We start from the raw sequence: 22,758 nt of genomic DNA on the forward strand, positions 1-22,758 counted from the left end.
ACTTTCATTAATAGTACTACTAATAATAAATCGGTGAAATACGTATATGGTGTTTATCGTTGTTACTCGTTTTCCCCAATTTACCCGAAAATTAGGCGTTTCGCGATGTTCATATGAACTTTTTTTCATGTACTAGTCGCGTACAATCACCTACCGCAGTATTTGCATTACCTCCCTTTACACCCTATATATATATATATACCGTCCTTCTTCTCCCCCAAGTTGCGGGACTTAACTTGGATTTAAATGACATCGGAAATGTCACTGTTCATCTCAGCTACCGAAAAATATGGATTCGGCACTAATATCAGTCATAGATTCCTCCCCCTCCCGTAAGTTGCACCGTCAAAGTGAAATAAAACCATCCCAGGTCCGAACCTCATCTGTGTAGAAAACTTGATCGAGATCGGTCGGATACCTCGCCCTCCTTTAAGCTGCACCGTCAAAGTGAATTTTTAAAGAAAAAGTCCCAAACACGAACCTCATCTATGTGCCAAATTCGATCGGGATCGGTCTCGTGGTTCAAGAGTTATTAAGTTTTATTTACTTTTATATATTTCCCCCTTTCCTACGGTGTACCGTAAAAGAGAAATGATAAAATCCATTCCAGGCCCAAACCTAACCTATGTTGAAAATTTGATCGAGGTTAATCGAGTGGTTCAGAGGTATGAAGTCACATAGTCACTTTCATTTTTATATATATAGATGAGAATTTAATATTTCCGAGTTACATCTTCCTGACTTGAGGGTTACCTGAGTTACTCATAATTTTTGGCTTTAATTTTTGAATCCTCTTCTCACCCCCTTAGGAGAGACATTTTAATGAAAGAGAGATGATGGAAACGAGTGCAAGGTAAGTACTGTGTTAAAATATTCATTTTAAGTTGTTCAACAATGTCGATTGGTATTGCGAATACACCTATCTATATTTATAAAAATGAAAGTGACTATGTTTGTGATTTAATAACTCTTGAACCACCCGACCGATTCGATCAAATTTTCAACATGGATGAGGTTCTGGCCTGGCATGTTGTTTATCATTTCACTTTGACGGTGCAACTTGGGAGGAGGAGGAGGAGGAGATATATAAAAAATTTCGAAAATGACTGATATTGACTCGAAAATGACTTGAAAAGTCTGTAGTTTTCGGGGTCGTTAAGATGAACAGTGACACTTCCAATGTCGTTTAAATACAAATTCAGCTCCGCAACTTGGGGAGGGGGAGAGACATAAAAATGATCGAAAATGACTGATATCAGAGAGCGCTTCAGTACTGACTAGCGGAACATATTACTAATTTTACTCACTTTAACCCAGTGAAGCAGGTAATTGACGCTAGTAAACAATATTATATACATTACCTCCGTTTTCCTTCTTACTTAGAAGCAGGACTTTCGAAAATGCTTATTTTTAATGCGTAGTACCGAGTTTCATCACCCTCACTTGGGGGGCTCGTGAGATACTTTATTTTTAGTATGAATTTTCACCTTCAGAATTTTCGCATAAAAATGTTCTAAATTATCTACAGTTCGAGTCGAGGCAAGTCCTGTGTTCCAGAATTCATTTCAAACTGTCCAACAATATGGATCAGTATACGGGACAAATAAACATACATTGTCCTTCTCATCTTCCTTGAAATACTTGTGTATTTATTTATTTATTTTCATTTAATTACTTTAAAAGCATTATTATTATTATTATTATTATTATTATTATTATTATTATTATTATTATTATTATTATTATTATTATTATTATTCGTTTAGGTTCTGAAGCAAACAGCGCAACAAAGAGTGAAGAAGAATAGATCGTGTTTAGAACCTTGTTTACGACAGTTAGTGTCAGCTTTAGAACAAGTAAGTCCTTTTATTTATCTACTAATAACTTTGAAATTTAAAATTAAATTTAAACATTCAAAAATTACGTATATTAATTTTTGTGTTTTTCCAAGCTTTCTTTCTGTATTTCAAATTAATTAGAAACTTTCCTAGAGCTAAAAAGTGAGATATAAAATAGGTTAGTTGAAAGAACAATTTTGTGATACCTAGTGAATTCGCACAATTTGAATTTACGAAAGCTTTTTGCTGAGACATTGATAGTCCGTGCTTCATATATGGAGGTTAAGAGGAAAAAAAGAAGGAATGTCACAAAACTGCATTTTCGGGAAAACGGCGTTTTAATATGGAAAACCGCGTAAGAAGAATAGGGTTAGTTAAATATTTTGTCCCTTTTTAAATGGGCATTTCTACATTTACGCATGCATGGTATGTCCAGTCAAATAGTAGCAAGTCACCAACAGATAGGACAAACCACCCGAGAAAACACATACATGGACATTCCTTGTTTTTTTTCCCGTACCCTCCATATATACTTACAGTGTGAAACGCCGTCATATAACAAAGGTTCATTTTATTGCAGAGCACGGTGGCTCAGTTCCTGAGCGCTCATTTTGTGCAAGACATCCCTGGTTCGATCCCAGATCATGTGATTTCATGACGAGTGGGTTTTCTCCCGTTTTCTCCCACTCGTTCCAGTAATTCATATAATAATTCATTTTCATTAACACTTTCAATCCGATTGTAGTTCCAGAACGACACGCTGTAAACTTACGTTAAATCCGAGCGTCGTTCGGGAACGACACGGCCATTTAAAATTTAAAATACCAAATAAAAAAATAATTCTGTACGCTGTTTCATTAGCAAAAGTAATTCTGGGAATAATCTAGTGGCAACCCTGGTCTAAGAATGCCTTTCATTCATCGTAGGGAGAGAAATAAAGCATTCGTTATCACTATCGCTGCACACGAAAGCGCGATTGATCATTTGCGGGCTTGTAATACCATGGCAGTGGGTACTGTGATGCCCAATAGAAAAGAAATGCCGCGTGCACCATTTGCTAAAAAACTGAAGAAAGGAGAAACAATTGTAATGCAGCGGGACCATATTCTGGCTATAAAGTGCCGAGATGTACGGGATGTTTATATCATTAGTACTGCTCATAACTATCAAATGATAGAGCAGCCCACCACAAGAGGACAGCATCAAAAGGTAAAGCCATGTGCTGTAGTTGATTACAACACTTACAAAATAGGTGTTGATACGTCAGATCAAATGCTGTCGTATTACTCCTTAGAAAGGAAGTCTGTAAAATGGTGGAAAAATATTATTTCGCCTCTTCGATCTGAGCATTGTAAATTCGTACATTTTACATAGAAAACTGGCAACGAGCAAAATTGCACTTCGGCAGTATTTGATTGATGTGGCAAAAGGATTGGTCTCAAATGTAGGACTGGAAATCCAGAAGCAATCCCAGGCATCAACCGCAGGTAGACTTTCAGGCTATGGACACTACCCATACTACTTATCTCCAAAGTCTGCAGATCCAAGCCGTAAAGGACAGCGAAGGTGTAAAGTGTGTTCAGATCGCGAGAGATTACGTACAGGGAAAGCCGGTGGAAAACATATCACAACTTACTGTCCCAAGTGCGACGTTGCGCTTTGTATTGGAAGATGTTTTGAATTTTTTCACACAAAAGACAAATATTGGGATGATTGAATGTAGGGTGGTAAAAAACAATGTAATTTGTATATATTGAGCAAACTTTCAACAGTTGAGAAGTGTTTATAAACTTTTAAGTGTACATATGTGTGTGGTCATTCAGTGTCTGATAAAGTGTAAAAATATCTATCAAATGGGCCTGTTGCTGCGTGGGACACAAAACCTGCAAGTACATGATACTTTTCCTTCTGATAGATCGCTATTTCTACTTTCATGTCCCAAAGTTGAAAAAGTTTCGAATAAAAACTTAGGTAGATGTGATTTTTTAAAATAACCTTTATTTTGTGCCGGACACAGGGCGTTAATAATTTAAATACCCCCTCGGATCGAAAGTGTTAATTGTCCGTCCCGTTTAGGCTACAGATCATAATCATGGGACATTAAGCTAGATTTTTTTTTGTCTATGTTATTTCCTTTGCTAATCTTCGATGAACTTGAAAAAAAAAATATGAAGTATTTCCTTTGCTTTTTCAATTTCCTTTCATCGAGATTTGTGCTTCATTAGTCTGTCGATCTAAATTATTTTCTTTTGTATTTAAAACTTGTTTTAATATTGTGCGCATTATTTTTAAGGTGTTTGGAGAATCCAACAACAGAATGTTCATTTTTGGTATTCCTAATGATTCTTTAACTTAACATTTGTGTTTTTGTGTACATGTCGGCTGTCGTAACCCCGTTATTTTGTTTAACAACAACATTTTTATTTTATTTTATTTTATTTATTTCTTTTAGTAGCTAGTAAATTATTTTCAATATTCCTTCAACATTTATATACTGCGTTAATGTTATGCTATCAAATCCTTTTTTTCGTCTTTATAAATATAGGATTCAACGTTATTTTATCATGCCATTAACATATTCTCCCTGTACCTATTCTTTTCTGCGTATAAATTGAAATAATATAGATGCTCACTTTGTTCTCATCAATTATTTTTCTACAGAAACATACTAATATTTATTTCGAAGTAATGTCACATAAATTTAAATATTCTTTTATCAGTTTTATTTCTGTTAACTGAACATGAATTTTTGGATTAAAAAATTACCTCTGATGGTTCAAGTACCGTCAATTACAATAGGTTAGTGGTAGAATAACAGAATGTTTTATTTTATTTTATTTTATTTTATTTTGAAATTGTACGAAATGAAAACAAGATACGTAGTTTATTTTAATTGATTATATTTGTATTTCGTTTGTATTTCATCAATTAATTATTTTATTATCTTTACTAGACTACGTTAAAGGATGAAACGGACAGTATTAAAAAGTTCAGGTTTCAAACTCAGCCTACCTCATTTTTGGAAACGTCTAACATTTATGGCAGTTTCCAAGATGCTTACATACCATTTCCCAGAACTTCTGGTGCTAAGTTTTGTGGTGTGGGTACGTATATTTATATTGTATACGTTTATATTTATGTGAATATATATTTATCTAAATATAAAACCTTTGGAAATATGTAAGTGTGGTTTAAAAATATGTTTTAACAAAGCGCTTTTCAAATTATTTTGTACCATTTTTGCTAGTATGACATTATTGGTATTAGTTTTGTTAGTAAGTGTGTTCTACGAACCATCATACTCTTACCCCCTTTGAAAGTAAGTTTCGTAATTTTTTATGAACATATATCAGTACATCATTGCACTTATATTCATAGAACAGTATTAATTAAATTGCCCTTAATTTTATGTTGGTAATAATATTGTAAGGATTTACAATATAATATAAGAACATACATATTTTAATATAAGAAAAAACATATTTCTTATACATGCATACATACATATATGGACCGCGGTGGATCAGTTGTAGAGCGTTCAGCTCTTGTGCATGGGGTCCTTGGTTCGATCCCAGCTCGCGCGAAGTTAACTTTGTTGGCGAAGTTAACTTTGTTGTGGACAAAAACCGCGTGTGTGGGTTTTCTCAGGGTTCTCCCGTTTCCTCTCACTTTTTCATTCCGCCATTCCCTTCATTTCTCGTGATCACCGTCTCCTTTAGCCTAGCCGGCGTAACCGTAGGTCTTAAAACTTAAAGATTTCATTTCATATATATTAAATAGCTGGAGATTATCATGAATGTTTATAATAATACATCTATATAACCTATTAGAATTTGTATAATCTATATTGTTCGAGGCTCTGAATTATAGTGAGTGATGCACAGATCACTAGAATTTTATTTTTCTGTCTTTTTGGACTAAAATTCACTGTAAGAATACCAAAGAACACACCTCGAAGACCACAGATTGTGAAACATTGCTTTAAAAATATTTACCGTTATAAATCACAAAACGGTGTAGTGATTTTGTCTTGTAAGCTCCCCATTGTTGATCATTGATGCGAACAATAACTAACTAGAGAGGAAAACTATGTAAGACGTCCTATGTAGTTAGGCTTCCTTCTTCAGTGCCATGACTATTTGAGGTATTTACCTATGATGTAATGTAGAATCTGACTCCCGCCACACTAACCTGGAACCTGGGTCTCGCACCAAAGGTGAAGATTTCATTATGTCGCCACGAAGAAAATCGAATCGTGATAATATTTCAACGTTTATTCTACGATTTTTTTTTCTTACCATACACCTCACTAAATGTATCTTGTGATTTTATACTTTAACAAAATGGCAATTAATCATTATAATGTGCTTTGTGAATTGTGCTTTCGTAAATTAAAATAGTTGATTGTATTGAAATGAAATCTTTAAGTTTTACGTCCCACGGTTATGCCGATTAGACCAAAGGAGACGGTGATGATGAGAGATGACTGAAATGGTGGAATGAAGAAAGTGGGAGGAAACGGGAGAACCCCGAGAAAACCCACGAACACGATGTTGTCCACCACAAGGTCCACACGGCGCGAGCTGGAATCGATCCAGGGACTCCAAGCACCGGAGGTGAACGCTCTACCACTGAGCCACCGCGCCCCCCAGTTGATTGTATTGCGCTTAATATCTCGATAAATATTATCTCATTAATACTTATATCAAAACAAGATCATTATATGTAGTAATATGTTTTACTGTGTGAATGCATGTTTTATTTATTTATTTATTTTACAACAACAAAGATAAATAAGAATTTGAAAAGTTAGTTTAAATTGACGTTAACTAATTATAAATGCATAAATATTTGAGTTTCTGTATTTTTTGTGTCTGTATACAACATTAAGATTATGAAGGACACATCCTACTATTAACGTGATCTCATAACCACGACCGTAGCCTAAATTTGGTACAATTGTCGGGTGCACACACTATCTAGCAAGATCAGTCATCACAGTATTGGCCGTTTCCCACCACATTATCTCGCCTCCAAGATAGCTAATTACAGGACCACACCATAAATGAATAAGAGATAGGCCCTTTATTTATCATGTATTAATGTTGTACTCTGTACTTAGTCAGGACTTGAATGAAAGAAAATGCTATTGCCATTTTGTTATGGTAGCATTTTATTTGTCTGGTGTAATTGAGGAGAAATCTATTGAAAATGTGGTCCTGTGTAAGCGTTTCTGGACCGTTTCGTGTAAGCGAGTCTGTAGTTGTCCTCGTGAAGATAGCATGTGGTTTGCTTTATTCATGCAAGTAATAAAACTAAAGCACAGTTTTCGTGTGTTTGCTCGCTATAAAAATCGAACTGCAGTATGCATTACAGTGACGGATGAGAATGATGTAATAATCACATACAAAGCATCGCTATTGAATTTTGTATAAAGTTATGCAAAGGTGACTAGGAAACGTTGGGGATGATCAAACAAGTATACAACGAAGAAGCAATACAGGTTCGGCTGTATTCAAGTGGTGGAAACATTTTAAGGAAGGCAAACGCAATTTGCAAGAAAAGTAGGAAGTGGGCGTCCATCAACATCAGTGAACGATGACAACATTGTGAAGACAGAGACATCGTTGAAATAAGATAATCAGTTTTTATGAATCAGCAGCTAAACTGAATGTTGCTGTTGCAAGATGTCACGAAATTGTTAAAGAACGCTTGAAAATATCTCCTGTTTGTGCAAAATGGGTGCCACGTTCCCTGAGTAAAGAATAGAAGCTCTGTTGCCTTCAATGTTGCCAAACATTTTTTCAGTGAATGGAACAACATATTCAGTTCTTCAGCGGAATAATCACATGGATGCCCTGGATTAGGCATTATGCAGACATCCAGTGTATGGAAACACAACGACTCACGGTCTACCCCTCCCCAAAAAATCAATTTCTTGTTCCTCCAAGAAGTTGATTTTTTTTTTTTTTTTTTTGGTAGAATCATATTGCAGCATTGCATTTCAGGGAATCAAACTGTAAATTACTATGCTAATATTGTGCAAATGGAGATCATTATGGTGTGCAAATACATTTGAAGGGAGCAATTCGCAACTGGTCTTTTCCAACACTTGAGAAGGGCTTACACGGAAGAGAGTTTAGCACGGATTAGGAAGTAAAAGCTGCTACAGCCACTACCTTACACCAGCTCTCAGAAAATGCCGTTCAACAGTATTTGAAAAGCGAGCGCATCACTGGAAACGGCTATAGTGTGTGAAGGGCGCTGTCCTTGAAGAAATGCACATCAACCGTCCTGCTGCCTCACACTCCGAATAGTGATCTCAGTCCACGAAGTTTCGGAATAGCCCTCGTCTTTCGCGTTTTTCTTGTAAAGAAAACTGCTGTCGCTTCATTTTCCATATTTCCCCTATAAAATGAACAGGGACACAAACGTACACATGAATGCATGATACAAGATGCAGTGAACAAAACCACTTCAACGAATGTCAAATATCCTGCATACTCTAAAAATATCCATGCACTTAGTGTTAAAAAAAAGAAAAAAAAGAAAAAAAGAAAAGAAAAAGGAAGAAACTATTACTATAATAAAAAATATACAGGGTGCGGCACGTAAAACCGGCCCGTAAAGTGAACACATAAAATGAAATGTAATGTATTGAATATGATTAACTACAACACATAAATGAAGTGTAATGTATTGAATATGTATTGAAATGTAATGTATTGGACTTCTTGTCATTATCTCCTCCACCTGCATCTTTAATTCAGGTGTGCAGACAGATGGTCGTCTCCTGGGAGCATTTTGAACCGATCCTGTACGCCGCCATTTTTCAATCAATTCCTGAATGGTGCTTTTTACTGGCACAGAACGTCCTGGAAATTTCTCCCGAAACAAATTCTTTGTTTTCACAAAAGATCCAGTGAGAATGAACCCTTCAACAATGGCAACACGCTCGGGTATCGAATACGGCATTATCACACACTGACACTCACCCGGCTTAACACAACGAGGCCTTTTTCTCAACTGGTTTCGACAAGTTTCACTGGTTGCGGCTGCACGTGACTGCTGCAGGTCACGTAAGTCGACCCGACCTCGACACGCCATCTCTTGGTAGGAAGGTAGATTATTTAAGTGTTGCCAAAAACACAATATACCAGAATATTACGACGGGCCGGTTTTACGTGCCGCACCCTGTATTTGTAGGCAAAAAAGAAATAAATACATAAATAAATTTTCGTTCGTTATACTAGAAGTTCAAAATTCGTTAATAGAAATGTATTAACATCATTAAATAAGGAAAAAGAAAGGCATGAAATAATTTCACAGTTGAACATTTCATTCTGGTGTTTATTACAGCAGCATTTTGCTATATTTGCGTCAGCTCATTTCTTAGTTTTCTTTCTATCTTAAGTAAACCGTACTTATTTTAACCTTTGTTCTAATATATATATTTTTTTCTTTTTAGGTGTTCTGGTATGTTTTAGCCGTCCATCATTTACACGAAGAGTGTCAATGGGAACAGAATGTTCTACTCCAAGATCTCTATCAGCTCTTGGTGCTAACTTAAGTACTTTCACACTTGGTGGAACATCAGGGTCATCAACAACACAGTATAATTTGATTTACCCAAATGTGGCTCAAAGTCCAACTACAGATGGAAACGTTTCAATATCGTCGTTTTATTTTCAAGATAGGGTAAGGCATTTTAAAATTTCGTATCGTGAACACTTGAACTTCTCTGTTAGATAAAATATTATATAACGAGTTTATATTCAATTTTTAACCTGGTTCTAATTATAAATTGTTCTTTACTGAAATTTGTCTCAGTTTGTAGGCGGGGGTGAACAGGTTGTTATCTAAACCAGATCACATCTTAATTTAATATTGAAATTGTGTTTGATCTAAAATAACGGACTTAACATGGTACTTTACATGGATGCAAGTCAAATCTGGCTTTTATGCCTTAAGTGCGCTTCCATCTAGGTTGGATAATTTTGATGCTGTTCTAGTATCGCGAGGTAGTCGGGAAGGTACTTGAATTAAGATGGAGGGGACAATGAAGCAAGAAGTACCCACCCATCATGCACTTTAGCAGCACTGTATGGCCCACCAGAACCTTTCATAAGCACAAGAAGCCACGATTTATTTACTTAATTGTTTAAAAAGTAACAGTTCGTGTACACCACGTGAAGGAGTTTAGTTAGAATATTGAAATTCGATAGTTTGCAACTAGCATGACGTTTAGGTACAGTTGGGATGCATAATATTAAGGGGCAACAATATATAGTAACTCCCTAAGAGAATACATGAAGAGCATATCTTCGGATCACCTGGGTGGGTCACGTCCATCAACGAACTCAATTCCACTTTTGATCGTGTACAACCTGGTCAAAATTGATGGTGAACCATCAGGTACTTCTTGAGATTTTTTGCCTCCCAGACGAACGGACACAGACAGACAAGATAACTATGTAAAGATATTTTGATTCACAAACCAAACTTCTTAAAAATTAGATTTGATTTTAAGTATAATTCTGAGATCCCCTTAATCGTTTCCATATTTTCCCCCTTGCTCTTGTTGTAATAAATTCAAAATGTACCCACTTTGCTCCTCCAAATTACTATAGATTGTTTAAAAAACATTAAACGTCGAATTTTAGATAACGGCTGTCAGCCTTGTCAAGCCCTAAATAAGAAGATATATTTAGTAGGGATGGGATGTGTAAAAATTAAATATTTACACTTCTAAGTAAAAACATCTTGTTACTCCATATAATACTCACAAGATAAACTTGTTAAAATTAACAACTACTAACCTTTTCGTGTGCCCTTGAATTCTTAACGAGAATTTTGCCATAATTTTTGTGGGTTAAAAAAAAAAAAATATTCCTTATACATATGGTTATCAAATTAATGGAAACATCTATAGTTTTAAACACGTAGGCAACTAAGATGTGTAAGATGATAAGGCGCAATACGTGTGCAGTGCCTAGCAGTTAGTAGTTAGAGATATGTTAGATGATTGTCTGTAGTACATCTGATGGTGTAGAACGGAAATGCGTGTTGAAGCGAATAGACGATGGAGATGCGAAATGGAATACTCCTCTGAGTTTCTAAGAGACCAAATTGTGGATCCGAATTTCATTTTTGCGAGTTTATCTAAGATGATAAGTGTGTCTAGAGGAGTAGAGTCCAGACGTTAAGGGAAGCCTGTTATCATTGCAACAAAGATCCATAGAGCGAGTATGGCAAAAGTGACTGCACAACTCAATCAGCATCTGGAATAGCCTATTGCTACAAACACTGTCTGATTCAAATTGCAAACCTGAACATTTGTGGTGGGATTGCAATTTCCAAACCGCTGATCACCGTCAACAACGCTTCGGCGCAGAGAAAATGGTGCTAGAACATACAAAGTGGACCAGTGTGGGTTGAACAAGTATAGTACGGTGAGATGATTCTCCTTTTACATTATTTTCAGCAGTAGGCCGCGAACGCCCAAAGAAGCTTGAACTTCGAACTATTGCCTCTATCCCATGAAATATGGCGGTGGCTCTGTAATGCTATGGGCCACAATTTTCTAGTAATTAAGGGGCTCTCTGATTACGCTCACAGGACGTGTTACTTCTAATAATTATGTGGAATTTTTGGGTAACCACTTGCATTCTATGGTTTTGAGATGTTTCCTTCCAATAACACAATTTTCGTAGATGATAATTTTCCAGTTCAGATCGCTGCAGTGTTGAGACGTCGCTTCATAAACATCGGAATGAACTACAACATCTCTCCTGTCCCGCCCGATCCGCAGACCTCAAAACTGTTAAATAATTATGCTCAGTTTCGAAAATCTGATTCAGTAATAAATATCCTTTTCCATACTCTTGACAGAACTGAATGCTACACTGCACAAGAAATTGTACAGTATCCCTATAGAACCCATTCATGACTTACATGCCTCCATTCCATGACGAATCAGAGCTGTTTTTGAAGTTAACTGTTGTCATACGTCATATTAATAACACAAGTTACATTTTCTTCAGCTTCCATTATTTTGATAGATCATCTGTATATTGTATGTGAACTTACGACTTGAGTAGTTAAACTATTCGATTCAGACGAAATTCTGCTCCACATTCCCAGTTGGCACGAAGTAAGTGACAAATCTTGACTTTTATGTTCCCATGAACAGGCACTGAAAATGTTAAAGATATCATTTTCATGTTCTTTTAAAGAAGCTTGGCTTACTAAGACTCCTTTATATATTTACCATTTCTGTCCCTGTGTTCGTCCGTTCGGGAAACAAACGACCTCAAGAAGCACTTGGTGGATTACTAGGAGAAAGGTGATGTTAACATCAGAAGTAGTAGAAATTAACCATTTCTGGTTTTAACGTTAATCACTATAAAGCAAAAACCGTAATAGATAGCGCGAAGTGGTTCCTTCCAATCGATTAAGCGTCTCGAGAACGCATTTCATTTTCATCCTTAACTCTCTTTTAAAATCAGGAGTGATAGAAATCCTCTACAACTTCCGTTTTCAATATTGATATACATGGAGCAAAAACGATAAGAGATAGGGTAGAAGCTGTTTTTTGGAATCGATTTAGCGTTCTAAGAATAAGTACTATCTTTTATCTTAACCCTCCATTCCAGCTAGAAGTAGCAGAAATCAACCACTTCCGATTTTAATTTTGATTTCTATAGAGTGAATACCATAATATAGCAAGAAACTGTTTTCTGCAATCAATTAAGGGCCCCAAGAATATATTCCATCTCCACTCTTATCTTTCTATTAAAACTGAAAGTAACATAAAACTACCACTTTAGGCTTCAATTTAATTGAGAAAATGTCAAAGCCTTATAAACCAGATTCCTTCACGTATACCGCTACTTGTTAAGCGTAATTTTTATGTTTTGGTTTTGTTGAAAATTTTTGGTTCTCATTAGGAAAAGCAATAGCTCTGCGGATCACTCATGAATTGTTATAGCCAGCTAGCGCGGTCGAGGAATGTAAGACTTCAAGCTGATGACCACAAGACCAGTCTCTCGCGGATTCGAATTCCGCTCAGGTCGTGGATGTTTGTATTGTCATCATCCATTTATGTAATTATCATCAATTATTTTTCATTATCTCCTTTAGTCCGAAACACAGAATCTTAAAACATAAATCTAAAAAATAAATCGACTTTGCAATTGTACGCAAAGAATACCTCTAAAATCTGTTACTGTTCTTATATATTCCAGTGTTTGAAAGTCACAATGACTTCAACTGTTGACTGCTTTGTTAAAATGAGAAAGGTTAATCAATCTATGTCCACACTTTTAAATATAAATATTGCAAAAGCAAACATCTCATTATCTTCTTGGTTTTTTTCAAATATACTTTGTAGACCAAGACTTTGCTTTTGTATTGTGTGAAATAAAATGTGAATGCGATAACACTTATATTAACATGACAAAATGCAATATAAAAATGAGAATTAAGAAGCTTATTATGGACTCTAAAGAAGAAAATGTACCGTATCAAGTCCATCTAAACATTTACCAGGAGTATTTTGGCTGAAATGTATACTTACATAAAACTGCTTCGCAAATACGAGAAACATATTTTAGAAAGATAAAAGCACCACCTTACATTCTTGTAATAAATTATTATATTTACTGTTTTAAGGCTTAGCGTCCATCAGTAAATAGAGAGAAACGTATTTCAATCATTCGCACAAGAAATTGAAATCGATCACCTACAAGCGAATTTTGTTAATGATTAAAATACACTATAAGGAGCTTTATTAATAAAAGCAAACGTTAATCTTTATACTTTGCATAATTAAATAACAGGTAATCACGTTGTATCCGAAATATAAGGAATCCTTCTTACGTAATTTCGACCATGTCTAGAGACTTCCTCATAAGTAGAGCAAAGAGAAGTAACGTTGCTGAGGAAAACCCTAGTGAGTGCTGTAATCATATAATAATGAATCAGTTTTTGGATATAAGATGAACATCTTTTATTTAATTAAAAATATATATATTATAGCGTCCGTTAGCAAATATGTACACTTCGTAGTTTTATAAACATGTTTTTACCACTGAAAGAGTTACATTACAATTTTATGATTATGGCATATTGTTTAGCAGTAATATTTACCAAAGAAATTGCAAAAGTGGAAGAAATAGCAACGAAACGTTCATTTCCTTTTCTGAAATATTTATATATTATAAGTAATGTAATTAAGATAATGGATCTTGTTTTTGTAAGAAATATATCCTTCTTTTTTATAAGAAATATATCCTTCATTTTTATAAGAAATATATCCTTCATTTTTATACGTAAAATTGTGAAGGAAATAGAATTCCTTATTTTTTTAATTCCTTAACGCCTGACGAAGACTGCAGCACCACTAGTTGAAATTATTGTGAACTTAAAGAACTATAGTACAGATAAAATCAGTAGTAATTACACCATCTGAGGGTTCGCAGTGGCTCAGTGGTAGAGCGCTCACCTCTGGTGTCCTCTCGTTGTTTCGGTCCCAGCTCGCATCAAGGGAGCTTTGTGGTGGACGAACACCGTGTACATGGGTTTTCTCGGTTTTCTCCCGTTTCCTTCCAATTTCTTCATTTCACCTATTTCTCATCACCGTCTCCTTTAGCCTAGCCGGCATAATCGCGGGACGTAAAACTTGAAGATTTCATTTAATTACACTATCCTAACATTAGTAAATAAATACCTGCAGTGTAACGCGTTTTCGTAGAAATACCAAGTGAATGCATACGTCCAATGGGTACGACATAGGTAGAGTTTTGTGCACTAAGCACAAGTGGCACCAAGGCGCACGTACGTGGCTGTGAGAAGCTGACGGAGTTTACTATAGCTCTAATGTTTACTTATGCGACCACGAATAAACTCGTCAGGGCATCATCAGTGTTGTATTACGTGTTTCATAAGTAACTATTAACAAGATGAAAATGCAGTTCACACGGAACGGAAAGAATGTGTAGACCAAAGATCGTATCGACCGGAACGCGTGAAACGTGCAGTCAATCGCAGTGCAAGGACCCAACCATCCACATCTACTAATAATATTGCAGCCGAGATTGATAGATGGGCATGAACCATCCAGCGTATTTGCGTAATGTGGGAATGTACCAACACGTCGCCATCGTTATGTGCAAGATGCCACAACACTTTTAGTTACCATGTTCTGTTCTCCAATGAAAGCTGGTTTTGCCAATTCCCGGGCAGCCTGTCTTACAGACCACAATTCACAACAATTGCACCATCCTACGGTGAAATAGGGTGAAATAAGTATGATGTGGGATACCATTAGGAAAGGTATTTCTGGTATAGTGTCATTTGGTGTGGGTGGCACCAATGTTGCAAAATACATCAATGTGTTGCAAGATGGAGTGCTGTCCTTCTTTGAAAGATGTAAACTGTCGCTGGACACCACTCAACTGACAACCTGGTAAGAGGCGATTTTGAGTTCAAACTCTGCCGTGCCCTGGATAATGACTGAATTGAATTCTATAGAAAATGTTTGGTACGTTAAAACTTTACGTACTGGCAAACGGGGTTCCACCAAATACTAACTATGTAGTATATATTTGATATAAATGAAATGTTGTAATGACTGAATTTCAGCATGGAGATAAATTCCGAGATTCAAACCTGAAGAACCTTGCAAAAATATATCGTAAATTTACATTTTTACGTGCAAACCATTGTGTAATTATATAAGCAATCGGGCCACGAAAACTGAAGTTTTTAAAGTAGTACGACATTTTCGAGCACTTAGATACGTTTCAAAAAAATAATAATGAAAAGAAGAAGAAAAAAGATGCAAGAGTTTTGCGTAGAAATTGATATAAAAGTTTCTGAACTTGGTTTTGTATTTCCTACTACTTGCGTTCAGCTAAAAATCAATTGCCTGAGTAACAAGATCAAGATCAAGTTCCCTTCTAAGCTATATATAAAAATGAACTTAGAAAGTGTATAGAGTTTATAGTCGTAATTTGATTTATTTCATTCTTCTGCTTTCCTCTTATTCTGCTCCCCAGGATTTCTTTGAGGTTTATGATATTCAGAAAGAGAAGGTAAAGTACATGTGTTGCGGTGTGATTTGTAGAGAACGAATGCGCAGCTTTTGGCTTAGATAACATTGTTGCGATGAAGGCTGTGCAAAGTAGTGTTTTGAGTTGTTAAATGTCAATCCCGTAAACTTAGTAATACTAATCGTGCTTTCATTGTCAGCGTGGCAACTTTGATTTATATGCAGATTCAAATCATGACGGTTGTGTTATTTATAATATGTCGTAGTAGTTTAAATGTTGCTTTTTCTTGTCTTCGGTTGATTATTACTTTGATTTAGTAAGTCAGAAGATTGGCAAGTGTTAACGAAAACTCAAAGCTCGGTAGCAGTAATAATGGGAGATTGTATTGCAGAATTTATCAGTTTGCAAGTTTAAATTCACATATGTCGTTTAAAAAATGCAGGGGCTTTTATATATCTATATAAAAGCCCCTGCTTATATATATATATATATATATATATATATATATATATACACTTCGCTTTACATGGGTTAGATTTAAGGTACAGTTTTTGTTTGTTTGTTTGTTTGTTTTTTCATCGCCGCCTCTCTTTCTACTGTTTATTTGCGGTGGTGGCGTAAATCGATCGCTCTATAGCTAAGATAATTCCTTCTTAGTTTGTAAACATTGTCTCTATAGTCGTGTTCTATCAACAAGACACTCACAATGTTGGTGTCTAGGAAGTATGGATGCTGATCCATTGTCTGCAATTTCCTCTTCCATGAGAATTCAGTTCTAGGTGCACATAACTAAATTTATAACAATAATCAATCATTTTTCTTGCGAGATGGGTAATGGCGGAGCTTATATGCTTCCCGCTATTCTTGCTGACAGTTTTCGATAAATCTACCTCGAGATTTTGATCAACCATCTTCGAAGTTTTTGTTAACACTTAATACGTAATGAATTTGATAATACGTAAATGCTCACTTAGGTGTATTATATGTTTTGTTAAACTTAGAGTTAACAAACATTATTAAATAACTTACTCAGTGTAACAGCAATGTTGCTATTACTAGAAATCTAGGACACATAGTTCAAAATTTGACCAAAAGCGACGAATTCGAATTAATTGGTGAATTGAAAGAAAATGGAATATTCAGGAAAAGCAAGCGCACTCGGGCTGATATTTGTTCATAGCAAGTCATACATGCGTTGGGACTGAACACTCGAATCTGTGTACTAGAGCTAAACACTTTGTCTCTAAACTACCATAATTCTCAAATATCATTTGCTGATCTAAACCCTCGTTTTTGCGTGTTGTGCAAAATTATTGCTTAAGGTATAGAAATAGATAAGGCATATTGCCTAAGAACTTTTTTTTCCCGCTTGAAACGCGAATGGTAAAGAAAATTCATCTGACTATAGTCAAAAATTTATTATCCTTATGTTTTGTTTTGAGTTTACGCTAAGACTTTTGCCAATCACTTGCTGTGTCTATAACATAAAGAATATTCTTTTCCCATTATTAACAGCATATAGAGGACAGAAGGAGAACGCTTTATAACATGTCCATATAGTATAGCCCGTGTAGTTAGTCGCATAGAACTTGCATGTACTGAGGAACTTTCCATACCTGTATAATGTGCAGTATTGTTCAAAAAATTCCCTTTAAAAAAGGCTTGTACTCGCCCTACAGTTGGAACTAAATGAAACAAATTTGAATTTTCCTTGGCCAATTGACATATTTATTTAAAGTATTGGAATTGGTTGGTACGGTTGCCAGAATCTATTGCCTTCTAAAACAAAGTGGGTCGCCAAGATTTTTTGAACAAGACTGTACATAATGTAAATGTTAAGTAGTCTCAAGATTTATTTTATTTTTTTATCCACGCCCTTTTAGTAACTTGACTAAAACGAGTTCGTACTATCAAACAAAATTTTACATCAGTTTCTCTATATTTTCGTAATTTATAAATGATGGTCCACGAAATAATCCATATAAATAAAAGATTTTGTGCTTTAAAAACGAGTGCCGTTACTGTTACTTTTATGTTGAAATAAATTTATTCCTGTAACCAAAATTTAAAGATGGTGTTTGTATAATACAGAGTTTCTCTACACTTGTTTCATCCAAAACCACTAAAAAGTTGTCAACAGGTTACAAGAATTATTGCATAGATGAAGAAGTGTCTTCAGGTGTTCGAGACAGGATGTGATATTAATGAGAACAATACTAATATAACGAAATGCAACATAATTGTCTATCAAAAATCATAGTATGATGTAGAAATAAACGTCTCCTTTCAGATCTTTCAAAACAAAAAGTTAGATTATCTTACCAATGAAAAACTAATGTAAAAGGCGTATGTTCGGAGCTTACCTAATCAGAATGTGAAAAGAAATAAAGAACATTGAGTACTGATAACTGAACTGACACATTAGCAGATTTTGGTATATTTTCAGTGACAAGTTCTTTAAAAAACAAGATTATTCGAACATTTTTTTCTTCTATCTAAAGTACATTAATTTACACGGCTTCTCCTAATAAACATTTCAGTTTTTTCCCTTCTTTTTTTTTTCTTTCTTAGCGGTACATTAGATATTAATACATTTATTACTTTGTTACTATTTCTCTGTATATAATCCTAACTACCACTTTGAACCTAATTTCCTTTTCTATTTATTTTTGAATAGACAATTCAAAATTTTTAAAGAGACTTCTTTATTGAACCAAAATGTTTAAGAAATTCTTATATTTTACAAACTAATATCTGATTAAATTTGGACTCAGTCGGCATCACTGGACACCATCAATCAAGCAAAGAAAGTTAAGGAAAGGTGTAAAGGGGATAATTTCCAAGGAGAAGATACTTGGCCGGAATTAATTTACGAATAGCGAAAAGTTTAGTAGAATGTCACAATCTCCTATTGTTGTGGACTACGAGAAGTCTTGAGTGACTTGTGCCCCTGCGTAGCGTAGTCGCCAACGTTCTCGCCTTTTGTACGACCGGTCCCGGGTTCGATTCTCAGTGGAGATATTTAGTCGAAAAAGTGTAGACTATCCATCCTAAGTGAGGTTTTTCGGGGTTTTCTTCATTCATACAAGGAAAATGCCAGGATGGTATCTCCCATATTGGTCCCAGGCCTCTTTCTCCCCAAGTCCCCAAACGGTGTGATCCCGAGGTACGTCTTCCTTCACACGTTACGGGCTAAAATGGCCATAGATGCCGAAAACCCAGAAATCTAATTCCTAATTCTGAGTAACGTAAATTCAATCAATGTTACCTAGACATCTAAGTCAAGGATATACGTAACTATAAGTAGAGATCACCTTAAGGTAATGAAGTATATCAGTCCTTACATGAATATGAAAGTCCAAAGTACATTTCTAACAAAGTTATTTAGAGTATATTACGAAAAAATGTCTTTATATTAAGTGAGTTAATAATAACTTTTGCCAATATTGATCTAAATTCAAGTTTGAATATAAAACGATTCAAATTAATTTTCCAGTTGAGATCTGACCAAATATTTTTATTTTTCTGGAAAATAGTTTCTTAGGAGCTCCTTCATGGCTAAGTGGTTAGCGAACGCGCCTTTGGCATGGGAGACCCGGGTTCAGTTCCCGGCGGGTGGCTGCGGTGGCTCAGAGGTAGAGCGTTCATTTCTGGCGCATGGTTCGATCCCACCTCGCGCCAAGTGACCTTTGTGGTGAACAAACACTGTGTGCATGGGTTTTCTCGGGATTTTTCCATTTCGTCCCACTTTCTTCATTTCACCATCTCATTCATTTCTCATCATCACCGTCTCCTTTAGCCTAGCCGACACAATCGTGGGACGTGAAACTTAAAGATTTCGTTTTTTCAATTCCCAGTGGGACGTTAATCAGTACGTCCACGTCTCAAATAGCCTTGCTGCTAAACGGGACATTAAACTCAAAATCAACTCAACTCAAAATAGTTTCTTCAAAACTTCTCTACTATCTATTACGTGGGACATACGAGGGAGGACCCAAAAGAAACCGGACTTTCGTTCTAAAAAAATAATTTACTGCATTTTTTACAAAATTCTTTCAGTCTCCTTCAAAGTACTCTTCATTAAATGCGATTCATTTCTCCCATCTTCTTTCCCATTGTTTGAAGCACCTCTGAAACCCTGCAACTTTTATATCGTCCAATGCGCTCTGCGAAGTTCATTTTACAGCCTCTACACCATCAAAACATTTTCCTTTTAGATTTTAATTCTCAGAAAATGTCATCATGTTGGTCAAACAGTTTGGATCACTTTCAATCTGATTTTTCAAGTCTTGACTCAAATTCAGACGAATGATTTGATCCTGTGTGAGCAGGCGAGAAACAAACTTAGCGGCAACATATCTCATTTGCAAAACCTCACGCTAGCATGAGCTCCAACTCACTCCTGCCTGTTTTAAAATATCATCGATCATGAAACGACGATCTGCGCTGATTTTGGGGCAGATTTGTTCAATGTTTTCGTTGTTTCGAAATGATGAAGAGCACCCAGAACGAGCATGATCTTCAACACTCATCTCACCACACTTAATGCGCCCAAGCCACTCAAAAAATTGTGTGCGGCTCATAGTATCCTTCTTGTAAGCCTGTTGAAGCATTTGGTAAGTTTTCCTTTCCGATTTTCCAAATAGGAAGCAAACACACTCCTTGTTCCTTAGAATCTGCCATAACGATTTCGCAGGCGGCAAACGAGAACAGTTGAGAAAAACAATAATACGATCAAAACTTAACCTCCTACGCAGACGCCGCTTGGCCAACTGATCTGGGAAGGTCTCTACTAGACCTACCTAGCAGGAGAACTCTCTACTGCACCTAGGAACGGCAGTGCTCTTTCAATCCGGTTTCTTTTGGACCCCGTCTCGTAGAGAAAATGACATACATTTTCTTATAGCGTTCCCTCTGTAAGAGCGAATTCAGAAAAATGAAAATGGCGAGTGGAATGGAGATAAAACATGCTTACTGTAAAAATTCCAGTCGCCGGCAGAGATCCCTCGTGACTAGCGTACTCATCTTGGGCACGTGAGAACCGGGATCGATTCCAAGCGAAGCTCATGTTTTTCAGATCTCACTTTTAGCTGCAGGTAAGGTATTTTATAACCTTAATGATTCAAGCGACGCCAAATTCCAATCCAGTTTCTGGCGCATATTCAATTTTTCATTCTTTGAGTTGCATTGAATTCGCATCTATAGAGGATATGATTTAAGAAAATATCTTTCTGGTTCCTCTGATTCTCATATAATATCTAATTTAACCAATTTAGGTTTATTGGTATAATGCTTATTGTTCAAGTACAACAGTTATATAATAGTGTATGCGGTCTCAATGACTGAGCTCCAACATAAAGAGTGAAGATGAGTGGTTGGTTTAGCTGAGCAGCGTAATGCTTAGCGAACTGGCATGGTAAGCTGGTTCTTTTCACGTCCCATACTCACTATCTCGCCTTTTGAATTCCATTGAATTCAAACTTACAGATACATTAGAGTTAGGATGCACAGCGTTCTCATGACAGTTCCTATATATCCGATTTAAGCATCGCAATAGATCGCAAGTCGTCTATTTAGGAAGTCGAGTTCTCTCGTAGTTATATGTAGTCATATTTGCCCTCGGCGTAGGAGATTTAGGTTCGGTTCCCCTAGGAGCTCATGTAGTTTAGAACTCACGTTAAGCTGTAGATCCGTGCTTCATAAAGTCGCGGTGTTGAAAGGGACTCCGAACATAAACTCAACTAACGAACCAACGTTTTACGCGGTATCTTCACTAAGACATATTAGCTGTAATAGCATGTTTTATACAGACACTTCGGGTAATCTGCTTTCTACAAACACACGTTCTGTGGTGATAATTTCGCTAGAATTGAACACTTTCTACATGATGTTCTTGAATGTGTTTCCACCAATGTAGGTAATTTAATCTCAGCAGTTTTTCATTAACATTTGGTACTGTAGGTATTTTAGTACAGATCATGTGGTATGAATGACTCAGCTTCAGCCTGAAATGTGTTACTGGAGCAGGGATAGGCTGGATAACATTGTAAGCGCACCAGCATAGTAGTTGGAGACCCGACTTTGATCGCGGCACAGTAGCAGTGTTTAGCTCTTTGAAGTTTCCAGTATCTTTTTAGTGACTGATAAAAGTGTCCAGTGATACCGAATAAACTCAATTTTATTGAAATATTGGACTCTACATCGATAAGTATTTCTCATACATTTGTACAACATTTTCTCTGCATACGATGCGCTGTATCCAAAATGATTGAAAGTTTTCCTAGATACAGTCTTGAAATTAATTACAACTGAATTAGTAGTAATGACTATATTGTTAAGGAATCAAGTACAATCTTGAAATCAGAAAAAGGATATTTATTTCCTTACTTGCAGTTATTTGAATATTTTCTGAAAAACAGAAGTGAAATTATAATATAAAGAAAATAAAATTCATATATAAAGTATGTTCTTAATAATACAATAGAGTAAATAATGTGTTGAAAGGAATGTGTTTAAAAATATTCAACTTTGTCATTTATATATATATATTTTCAGAAACAGAAAGCAAGATCAAAACTCCGAGGTCTGAGCTCTTCTTCTAGGTCAAATAGCAAAGGCACAAAAGCATCTGTTACGTTATACGATGTATCATCACTTCTATTGGTGCATAAGGAGCTTGCTGAAAAATACGTGTAAGTATTAAATGGTCATCTTAATTCTTTCGTATATCATACAAGGGATTAAATCAACGACTATACAAACTGGTCAGAAATCTTGGGAGGTTTAGTATAGCCTACAATGGCTCGATGTATTTTCCACCCAAATTTTCAGATATGACTGTTTCGTTATTCTTTACGGAGATATTT

At 35.8% G+C, this 22,758-nt stretch overlaps 1 protein-coding gene across 2 annotated transcripts in view; it reads left to right on the forward strand.

The window, feature by feature from the left end:
• Positions 1 to 22,758, forward strand: part of Wdr59 (WD repeat domain 59) — a 133,916-nt gene that overhangs the window by 47,207 nt on the left and 63,951 nt on the right. For both annotated transcript variants that reach the window (XM_081759637.1, XM_081759643.1), the window contains exons 12-15: positions 1,767 to 1,856; positions 4,792 to 4,942; positions 9,307 to 9,536; positions 22,448 to 22,584. In XM_081759637.1, coding sequence (XP_081615763.1) covers positions 1,767 to 1,856; positions 4,792 to 4,942; positions 9,307 to 9,536; positions 22,448 to 22,584 — 608 coding nt within the window. The remainder of the gene's footprint in view (positions 1 to 1,766; positions 1,857 to 4,791; positions 4,943 to 9,306; positions 9,537 to 22,447; positions 22,585 to 22,758) is intronic.

The sequence above is a fragment of the Thermobia domestica genome, chromosome 1 (genome assembly GCF_964235325.1).
Source record: "Thermobia domestica chromosome 1, izTheDome1.hap1.1, whole genome shotgun sequence".
Taxonomy (NCBI): domain Eukaryota; kingdom Metazoa; phylum Arthropoda; class Insecta; order Zygentoma; family Lepismatidae; genus Thermobia; species Thermobia domestica.